The 11,283-nt window shown below is 38.5% G+C and overlaps 1 protein-coding gene across 15 annotated transcripts in view; it reads right to left on the reverse strand.

The window, feature by feature from the left end:
• The window catches only part of CHURC1 (churchill domain containing 1), a 49,194-nt gene extending 38,877 nt beyond the window's left edge, over positions 1–10,317 (reverse strand). For all 15 annotated transcript variants that reach the window (XR_014261049.1, XR_014261050.1, XR_014261051.1 and 12 more), the window contains exons 1-2: positions 10,169–10,317; positions 332–467 (exon numbers count right to left, since the gene is read on the reverse strand). Coding sequence is in view for 11 of the 15 variants with exons in the window: in XM_082451919.1 (XP_082308045.1) it covers positions 332–467; positions 10,169–10,288 (256 nt within the window). In the remaining 4 variants the exon portion in view is untranslated. The remainder of the gene's footprint in view (positions 1–331; positions 468–10,168) is intronic.
• Between the last annotated feature and the right edge of the window lie 966 nt (positions 10,318–11,283).

The following is an 11,283-nucleotide window of genomic DNA, read 5'->3' on the forward strand; positions in this document are numbered from 1 at the left end:
ATATTATAGTAGAAAGTGAAAATTCACATGGATGACCCTAAGTTAAAAAAAAAAAGTCCCTGTATCTTGTTTCAGAGGACACAGTCTTTAAAGATAAACAAAAGAAAATTGATGCCTGAATCATAAGTTTCAGTTGTCTGCAAAAGTCATTTATGTGGAATATCTGATGATGCTACATAAATGAGATGTTACCAACATTTTCCTCTTCAAAAACTAACTAGTGATTTTGTGTTGCAATACGATAGTGAAATAGGCCTCATAAGACTGCGCAACCTAACTCCCAAAAGCTGATACCTGCTAACGGACTCAGATGGAAAAAAAGTCTACTTACGATCATAGGTAACTATTTCTTCTCCATCTTCCTCTTTCAAAGATTTGTTTGTGATCAGCATAAAATCCCGCTTACTGCACACTGCACAGCCTATAAAGTTCAGCAAGAAAGATCCATTCTCCAGGCAGATGTTACCCTAAAATAAGAAAAACAGGAATTTAATTTTCTTTTTTGAGGGGATTTTAATTTTCTTATATTTCAAAATCCTTGGTGAAAATGATTAATAGACTTAAAGTCTCTAAAGGCAAAAAACATGGCCAGAATTTACTTGCTTGAAGTGTACACCAAGTAATTTTTGAAATTACTAGCTTTCCTCTAGAAGTATTATTCATAGTAAATAAAACTGAAGAAGTGTTAGAGCTTAGGACTGCAACTGTGTTTAAGAGGACTAAATGCAAATGGATATTTAGAAACAGCTTAATGAAGTCTTAATATAACATGTGAAAAGGAAAAATCAGAAAAATCTAATAGCCAACACTATTAAATGAGGTATCATATTATAAAGCTAGAATGAAAATTCAATCAAAATGGAAACACTGAGCCAATGATAAAAATGATCTTATCCACTGTGATGCTCAGCTGACTGTTGAAACAGCATTTTTTCAAGCCTTAAAAATACCACAAAATAAACAAAGAGAAATAAACTCTCAGCTCTATAGATGTCAGTCCCTAGGATATGTGTGATTCAGGCAGAAAAGGTAAGTTCTGCAATTCATCAGATTGACACCATGGCATTTAAAAGAGAAAGGGTTTTACTTGTCATTAAGAAACTGTAAACAACATATGCTCCTGGCTCAAGGGAGGTCTTTGCTAAAGGCTTACTAATAATTGTTCAGAACTTAAAGTCACTTCATAAACTACCTAGTTCTACTCATTTTTAAAAAAATTTTTATATTGGCGTATAGTTGATTAACAATGTTGTGTTAGTTTCAGGTGTACAGCAAAGTGATTCAGTTATACATGTATCTATTCTTTTTCAAGTTCTTTTCCCATTTAGGTTATTACAGAATGTTATTTCTTTTTTTTAAATTATAGTTGACTTAAAATATTATAATTAGTGTCAGGCATGCAACATATTGATTCAATATTTTTATAGATTACACTCCATATAAAGTTATTATATAATATGGGTTATATTCCTTCTGCTGTACATTACATCTTTGCAACTTACTCATTTTATACCTAGTAGTTTGTACCTCTTAATCTCCTTTACATCCTCCTACCCCTCGCCCCTCTGGTAACCACTAGTTTGTTCCATGAATCTGTGAGTTTGTTTCTGTTTTGTTTTGTTCATTCGTTTGAATAAACAAATTTATTTATTTATTTTTAGATTATTTCAATAGAACAAATTTATTTATTTTAATATTTATTTATTTAAATAGTTATTAATTTATTTTGGTTGCACTGGGTCTTAGTTGAGGCACATGGGATCTGCGTTGCCGCATGTGGGATCTTTAGTTGTGGCATGTGGGCTTCTCAGCGGCAGCATGCGGACTCTTAGTTGTGGCATGCATGTGTGATCGCCAACCAGGGATGGAGCCTGGGCCCCCTGTATTGGCAGTGCAGAGTCTTACCCACTGGGCCACCAGGGAAGCCCCTGCTTGATTTTTTAGATTCCACATATAAGTGAAAACATACAGTATCTGTCCTTCTCGGACTTATTTTGCTAAGCATAGTACTCTCCAGGTCCATCCATGTTGTCGCAAATGGCAAAATTTCATTCTTTTTTATGGATGAGCAATATATATTGTATATATATACTACATCTTCTTTATCCATCTGTGATGGACACTTAGGTTGCTTTCACATCTTGGTTATTGTAAATAATGCTGCTATGAATACTGGGGTGCATGTATCTTTTTGAATTAGTGTTTTCATTTTCTTCAGATATATACCCAGGAGTGGACCTGCTGGATCATATTGTAGTTGTATTTTTAATTTTTTGAGGAACCTCCACACTGTTTTCCATAGTGGCTGTACCAATTTACATTCTCACCAACAGTGTACTGGGGTTTCCTTTTCTTCACATCCTGGCCAACACTTTTATTTTTTAAGTGGCATGGGTCACATCTGGGCTTCCACCATGCTTCTATCAGCCAGACTTACATTTAATTTAATTAATTAATTTATTGGCCGCACCACACGGCATGTGGGATCTTAGTTCCCCGACCAGGGATTGAACCCATGCCCCCTGCAGTGGAAGCATGGAGTCTTAAGCACTGGACCGCCAGGGAAGTCCCACCAACACTTATTATTTGTTGTCTTTTTGATAATAGCCATTCTGACAGGTGTGATGCGATATCTCGTGGTTTTGATTTGCATTTCCCTGATGATTAGTGATGTTGAGCATCTTTTCATGTGCCTGTTGGCCATGTCTGCTTTGGAAAAATGCCTATTCGGGTCCTCTACCAATTTTTTAATTGGGTTATTTTTTTTTTGATAGTAGTTCAACCTCATTTCTGACCAACAAAAAAACTGAGGTATTTTTAATAGTTAATGTGACTAAAAACCATTCAAACTAACGCATTTCTCCAATGCAGCTATGTGCCTGATACTGTGCAAAGCATGGCGGAGGATTCCGAGGACTCCAGGATGAGTCGCATACGTTTCCACCTTCAAGGAGCTTATGAAGTATGAGGGAGTTAAGACCCGTCTTAACCAATGCCGCAGTGAAGCCTTCCTGGATTCCCAGCACCACCATTAACTAAGTGCCTTCGTAGTGCTATGTATTAAGAGGTTAACTCTGGTGGGGGGAAATCAAATTAACTATGCAGTTTGGAGATACTAAAACATAGGCACATCAACATAACTACTAAAGGGGAAAAAAAGCCTTGGGGTTAAAGTATAAATTTCCAGCTATTAAGAACAAGTGCTTTGATTTTTTTAAAAAATAAACTTTACTGAGGTATAATTTACATACAATAAAATCCACACATTTTAAGGGTATACATGAAAGAATTTTAACAAATGTATATACCAATGTAATCACTACCCCAATCAAGATACAAAAATTTCTGTCTTCCCAGGAACTCCTTCCTGCTTTGCAGTCTATCTCCAACCCCTATCTCACCTCAGGCACCCACTGACCTGATTTCTATCTCCAGAGATTAGTTTTGCCTGTTCTAAAGTTTTACATAAATAGAATCATACAGTATACTCTTTTACACCCAGCTTCTTTTGCCTAAAATGATGTCCATGTTAATTATCTATGTTGTTGTGCGTATTGGTAGTTCATTGCTTTTTAAATGCCAAGTAGTATCCCATTGCATGGATCTATCTGTTGATAAGACATTTGGGTTCTTCCCAGTTTTTGGTTGTTATGAATAAAGTAGCTATAAAGATTCGTGTATAAGTCTTGTGTAGACATATGCCTTTCTCTTGAGTAAATATCTAGAAGTGGAATTGCTGAGTCATACGATAAAAATATGGTATATATATAAACTTTATAAGAAACTGCCAATTAGTTTCCATTTTCTATTCCCACCAGCAATGTGTGAGTTCCAGATTTCCCACATTCTCATCAACACTAGGTATTATGTCTTTTTTATTTTAGCCATTCTAATGATGTAAAGTGTTGTCTCATTGTAGTTTTAATTCATATTTCCCTGATAACTAGTGATGCTGAGCATCTTTTCATGGTGCTTATTAATATATCTTATTTTGTGAAATATCTATTCAAGTCTTTTGCCCATTTTTTGAAAAGTTAAATTGTTTATCCTCTTATTGAGTTATAAAAGTTCTTTATGTATCTTAGGTACAAACCCTTTGTCAGATATATGTATTACAAATATTTCTGTCTTTGGTTTGCCATTTTTTAAATGGTGTCTCTTGAAGAGCAAACAGTTTTGATTTTTATGAAGTCCAGTTTATTAAATTTCTTTCATTGTTTGTGCTTTTCTTCTAAAACATCTTGCCTACCCCAAGGTTGCAAAGATTTTCTTTGTTTTCTTCTAGAAATTTTATAGTTTTAGCTGGTAGGTTTAGGTTTATGATCCATTTTGAAATAACTTTTATATATGGTCTGAGGTAAGGACCAAGTTTCATTTATTTCTATATGAATATCCAGTTGTTCCATCAACATTTGTTGAAAAGACTATCCTTTCCCCACTGCATTACACTGGCAACTTTGTGGAAAACTCAAATCATCCTATATATGTGGGTCTACTTTTGACTATTCTCTCCCCTTGATTTATATGTCTATCTTTTGCACTAATCTCACACTCTTTTGATTTTTGTAACTTTATAGTAGTTTTTAAATTAGGTAGTTTACATCCTATAATTTGGCTAGTCTAGGTTCTTTTCATTTCCATATAAATTTTAGAATCAGCTTATAAACTTTTACAAAAAAGCTTGCGGGGTTTGTTTTTTGTTTTTTTTAAATTTATTTATTTGTCTATTTTTGGCCGCACTGGGTCTTCATTGCTGCGCGTGGGTTACTCTTCGTTGTGGCGCGCAGGCTCTTCATTGCGGTGACTTCTCTTGTTGCGGAGCACGGGCTCTAGGCACTCAGGCTTCAGTAGTTGTGGCACGCAGGCTCAGTAGTTGTGGCTCACAGGCTCTAGAGCACAGGCTCAGTAGTTGTGGCGCACGGGCTTAGTTGCTCCGTGGCATGTGGGATCTCCCCGGACCAGGGCTTGAACCCGTGTCCCCTCCATTGCCAGGAGGATTCTTAACCACTGCGCCACCAGGGAAGCCCCTCCTGCTGGGGTTTGAACTGGGACTGCCTTGAATCTATAAAAGCTGACTGCCAAAGACTCCAAGATATTAAGTAATTTTTTAAAAAGTCTTAAAAGAATAAAGATCTAAATACCATTTTCAAATAAACAGAACTCTCAACAGAACTGCACATATAAACACAGGCACCTTATACAATATGCTCTAACCTCTGTAATCTGACCATATAAGCAGGCAGAATGTAAACTCTAAACACTGAGGGAAGAGAAAAGGGATCTATGTTATCAGTTGTGAGGTGGGGAAATAAATTCTTGAAATGGCAAATGCAAGTACAGTAAATAAGAAACTGATGGGGCTTCCTCTAAGGGACTTGGTCATTTGAAAGTGAGGATAACCTTCATCAGTGAGGCATGATTCTTTTATTAGATGAAACAAGATTATTAATGTCCAAATTTGGGAAAGTAAATTAAAGCACACAATATTCAGAGAAGCTTTTGAGGCTCTCACAATGGGAGGAAAAAGAAGAATAAAATCTAAATCAATTCCACAGTAATAACAGTAAACTATAACAGTTTCGAGAAGACAGGAAAAAAGGCAAACATTAAATATCCTTAGAAAATGTGATTCAGCTAAATCCTGGTTGAGGATCTATAAAGGTATACAAATGTGCAAGAAGAAATGGTTGAGGGACTTCCTTGGTGGTTCAGTGGTTAAGAACCTGCCTGACAATGCAGGGGACACGGGTTCGAGCCCTGGTCCGGGAAGATCCCACATGCCGTGGAGCAACTAAGCCAGTGAGCCACAACTACTGAGCCTGCACTCTAGAGCCCGTGAGCCACAACTACTGAACCCTGCGTGCCCAGAGCCCGTTCTCCACAACGAGAAGTCACCGCAATGAGAAGCCTGCGCACCGCAACGAAGAGCGGCCCCCGCTCGCTGCAACTAGAGAAAGCCCGCGCACAGCAACGAAGATCCAATGCAGCCAAAAATAAATAAATTTACTAAAAAAAAAAAAAAAAGAATAGTTGAATACTATGATGATAATTAGTATGAAAGTATATTATGATAAACTCTTACAAATTTGAGAAATCCGCAACTATACTGACAATGATTGGGCCAATTTGCTTCTTCCAAAAAACTATTATTTCAGATGGTATAACTTAACAGTGCATATGTTTTGTCAGGGAGTACTTAAAATTGAAAATAGAAAATACAGTTTTTAAAGAACCAAATTCTAGTTTTGCTGATTTTCTCTATTGTTTTTCTATTTCCTAGTTCATAATTTCTACTCTAGTCTTTATTATTTCCTTTCTTCTGCTCGCTTTGGGTTTACTCTGCTCTTGTTTTTTTCACTGTCTTAAAGTGGAAAGTTAGGTTATTGATTCCAGATTTTTTTTTTAATATAGGCATTTTAAAATGCATCATTTTAAAGCATCCATTTCCATACAATTGTTTTACCAATTATATATCAGACTCAGCATTTAATTAAATATGGTTTAATGCTAAGCAACAATTTGAGTACGTGAACTTTTATAGTTTAATTTTAAGTGAGGTATATAAAACATAATTTCTAATTTAAACATATAACTAATTTACACTCATTACTTCCTTCTGATTAACCTAAATTTAAGCTATATTTCTGTATTGCTGCTGAATTACTAAGAATTTTAGAGCTGAAACTTGAACTATATGAAATATAGGCTTCATTTCCAGTTTGATGTGGAAATGTTTTATTACAATTTTAGGCCTGATCAGTTATTTTAGAAAATGCAGTAGAGTTCTAGTTCCAACTGGTTTGCTAAATGCTTTTCTGAATGAAAAAAAATAGTTTGGTTCACAGTTGAGTAAAAAAATTTGAGTTCAGAAAATTATTATGGTTCATTTCCAATCTGATTCATGCTTGAGTTCAAGTTCTTGGCGTAATTTTACAAGCAAGTGGGCCAGAGCTCTGTTAGAAATTTTCTAGCCTGTGGAAAACATCCACCACAAAACTCCAGAAATTTTATGAAACCAAAGATAAATAATCAAACATTTATTACCTCCTCATTCTGCATTTAGACCTACCCAACATGCTAATCCATTATTTTCCTCTGCCAAACTTTCTGAATGAGTGAACTATACTTGCTACCACCACCTGAGTACCTTTTCCTTTGCTAGGCTCAAGCAGAGTGGCTTCTGCTCTTACCGCCCTTAAAAATATCTCATGACTTAAAAAAATCCCAGAGTTGGAAGGATCCTTGAGATTTCAAGTAGTCATTTAGTCTCTACAGAACAACAGGAAGAGAGTTCAATTCCTCTAAGGTTACCCATTCTATTAAAAAAAAAAAATCTGTTAGAAAATTCTTTATTCTGATTCAAAGCCTACAACCCCCTAACATCCACCCACTAATTATTTCTAAATCTGCCTTCTGAAATTTCAAAGAAAAGCTCAGTTCTTCCTTATGACAGCCCTTTATTTATTTGAGAACAGAATAAAATCAGAGGAAACTGCTTCAGGTACTTTCCTGGTTTTCCAGTCACCTCAGTGCTTTTCTCTACTCTTCTTCCTATACTTTTATTTTCACTTCCTAAATTAATTTATTCCCTGAAGCTCAGTTCTTGATTCTGGTTGATTCTCTACATTCTTTTCCTAAGAGAACAAATTATTTCTATTTTGACTCCTTTATTTGGCTGACTCATCTGTTTGAATCTCTTACCCAAACTGCCATCCTATATTTTCACTTGACTCCTGGCATGTTACATTCTCAACCTCGGATGAAACATGATAAAAAAAAAATCTGATCATTTGCTCCCCCAATTTTGGTTCTCCCTCCCTCCCAGATGGCTCCAATTTCTGTAATACTTCCAAATTTCCCAGCTGCCTAGATTGAGAACCCTTAGATCATCGACAGCTCTTCTCTTCTTCCTTTCTACATTAAATTGGTTGAGTCCTGTTAATTCTTTCTTTGAAATGAGGACTGGTACTTCCCTGGTGGTGCAGTGGTTAAGAATCCGCCTGCCAATGCAGGGGACACGGGTTCAAGCCCTGGTCCGGGAAGATTCCACATGCCGCGGAGCAACTAAGCCCGTGCGCCACAACTACTGAGCCTGCGCTCTAGAGCCCTCGAGCCACAGCTACTGAGCCCGCGTGCTGCAACTACTGAAGCCCACGCTCCTAGAGCCCGTGCTCCGCAACACAAGCCACCGTAATGAGAAGCCCGCGCACCGCAAGGAAGAGTAGTCCCCGCTCGACGCAAGACCCAACTAGATAAAGTCCCCGCAGAGCAACGAAAACCCAACGCAGCAATCAATCAATCAATAAGTGAGGTCTTCATTATCTCATGCCTATACTACTGTTGCCATTTGGTTCCCCAAATGCTCTGTAGGGCTGTCCTTTTACATTTTCCCCCATCCCATCATCTCAACATACAACCATAAGATTCATTTTCCTAAATAGAAGATTTCAGAATCATTTCCCTATTCAATTTTTTTTGATAGTTGCCCAATGCCTAAACTTCTCAAAATAATTTTTGTCTTTTGATTAGCTCAACTCTTAAAAATCCAACCTAATATCCTTTTTTTTTTTTCTTTTTGGCCACACCGCAGCATGTGGGATCTTAGTTCCCCGACCTGGGATCAAACCTGTTTCCCCAGCAGTGGAAGCATGGAGCCAGGGAATTCCCCAACCTAATATCTATAACACTATCCACGGCAAACATCTGCCTCATGGTGCCTATAATGTGCAGTTTTTGTTATTGGATTCACAAAGATCTCTTTTTAAACTTAAAAAAAAAAAGTATGAAATAGAACACAACACAGAAATGTGAAACGTAAAGGTACAGCATAATGCCTCTACCTATTAAATATCAGTAGTACCCCAGTGTGACAACCAAAAATGTCTCCAGATATTGTCAAATGTCCCTTGGGAGGCAAAATCACTCCCAGTTGAGAGCCACTGCTCCATTCACTTTCATTACTCATTCACTCATGGTGTTCCATGCTATGGCTATATCACATTTTTCCAGTCTACTACCACAAACAATGCTGTTATGAACATTCTTATACCAGTCTCCAGGAACACACTAGGCACATGCATTTATCTGTCTAAAATGGGAACTGCTGGGTCATTCAGCAGGCGTACCTTTAACTTTTTTTTCAAAGAGGTTGTACCATATGAGTGCTCATGTTGTTATAAAACCTTCCCAAAAGACTAAGTATTATTCAAAATATTAAGAGACAGAACCAACTATAAAGATTTTCTACCTCCCAACCAATATGAGAATCCTGGTTCTTGTTATTTTCCCCCAGCCTCAGCTCCTCCTTTCCTTTTCTACCCTAGTCACAACTATCCTTCAAGTCCCAACTGAAGTCCACCTTTCTGTTGGGAGAACAGCGCTGTCCCCTATTGCTCTCCCCTTTCTCTAAACCGGAATAGCATTTATGGACCGTACTAGTCATTTTTTGTTAATAACGTGCTCCCGTAAAATGTAAGCTCTTTGGCAGCACGGAAGCTGCCTTTTATTTATTCTTGGGTATCCCTTTCTGGCCTAGCAAAGTAATCTAGTTACACGCATACAAACGTTCAGTAAGTATACCTTGAATGAATGAGAGTAAACAAACTTCTCAATCTCCTGAGCTTTAAAGGAACTGAGATTTAAAAGAAAGTAACAGCCAGGAAACCTGAGTTCTAGTCTTGGCTCTCACACAAACTAGAATGTGAACTTCGCCAAGTGTTTTCTCCCCCTCTAGGCATTAGTTTCATCTGCAAAATTGGGTTAGAACAGATGACCTAAGAGGTCCCTTCCAGCGCTAGAATTCAGGAAGAGCACTGAACGTTATCAAATGAAGCTTGAGGATGAGACCAGGGTAGAGATGGGGGTGTCCCTCTGTTGTCGACTGGGTTGCTGGTGGTGGTAGGGTTTCACTTGTTTTCCCCTTGGAGCTCAAGAGAAATGGGGTGACGGCTGATATCAGTCGCCAGGGCGGGGATCAGCAGGAACCGACGGCTGCAGGCCATCCCCGCTGTCAGGTGCCTACATACAGCTGCCGCATCACTGGATGGGGCGGAGCGGCTGAGTCCGCCCCGCGCCCGGCCTCCCAGAGAAGGCCGGCCGGGGATATGAGAAGCCTCAGGGGCGGCCATGGGCCAAGGGAGAGGGAAGTTCTCGACGCCCACTCGCTCACCCGGTTGGGATATTCCTTCTCCACACAGTCCCCACACATCGCGACGCAGTTAACGGGGAAGTCCCTCCGCTGCTTCCGGCAAGAGGAAACCTCGCGAGAGCTCAGAGAAAGTCGCCGCATGCGTCCAGAGACTCACCTTGGAGTGTTGGGTCTTGGGAACTAATTCCAAGTCTCCGCCCCTTAGCAACTATTGTTAGGGCAGGGTCTGGTCTCCCAGACAACAACCGACAGCAAAGGGTAGGACTTTAGAAACCTTCCGAGAGAGAGGAAGGGACCGTGGACCATATGGCAGGAAGGGGAAAGGGATCTTGGGCCGAGCAAAGTTCTAATAGGCGCCTTCCTGAGTCTAGGCTGACAGAAAGCCAAGTCACAATACACAAGAAAGGGAATTGTTTTTTGCTGACTCAGCTTACCCCGTATATAAAGCTGAAATTACAATTTGGGTACCTTTCCATACCATTTCTTAGGGCAGTGAGAGTGATAGTTCAGATCTTGGCAGGGGAATAAGCAATAAATGAAGTGTTTGGGAAGAGGCACTTATAGTTCTGCAGAGAATCTCCTGAAAACACAAAATGTTAATAATAAATGACCATTCCAGAGGCCTCTGGAGGACAAAGCAATGGGAAACGTGTTTCTATCTCTCTATGTGTCTTCCTTTTCAGATGAGGAAACCAAGGAAACAGTGGTTAAAGGTCTTGTCTAGGGTAACAAAATTACTCAGTAGTCAGCCAGGACTAGACTCGGTTCCTACCCTGGGCTCAGCACCTTTTTAATACAGTAGCCAGTAGCCACGTGTGGCTATGAAGCACTTTTAATGTGGCAGATTGAACTGAGATGTGTTGTAACTACATCCTGCACACTAGATTTGAAAGAGTTAGTATAAACAAGGTAAACTATTTCATCAGTAATTTTTATATTGATACATGTTGAAATAATTGGGCTAAAATATATTATTAAAATGAATTTCACCTGTTCCCTTTCATTAATCTGGCTACCAGAAAATTGAAAATTACACAAATTATATTTCTACTGGATGGGGCTGGTCTATGCAGTTCTCTCTTGATCCACTTTTAAATGTGTCATCTGTTTTTTTAAAATTATTCCATCAATTTTAT

This window comes from Balaenoptera physalus, assembly GCF_965194825.1.
Source record: "Balaenoptera physalus genome assembly, chromosome: 2".
Classification (NCBI taxonomy): domain Eukaryota; kingdom Metazoa; phylum Chordata; class Mammalia; order Artiodactyla; family Balaenopteridae; genus Balaenoptera; species Balaenoptera physalus.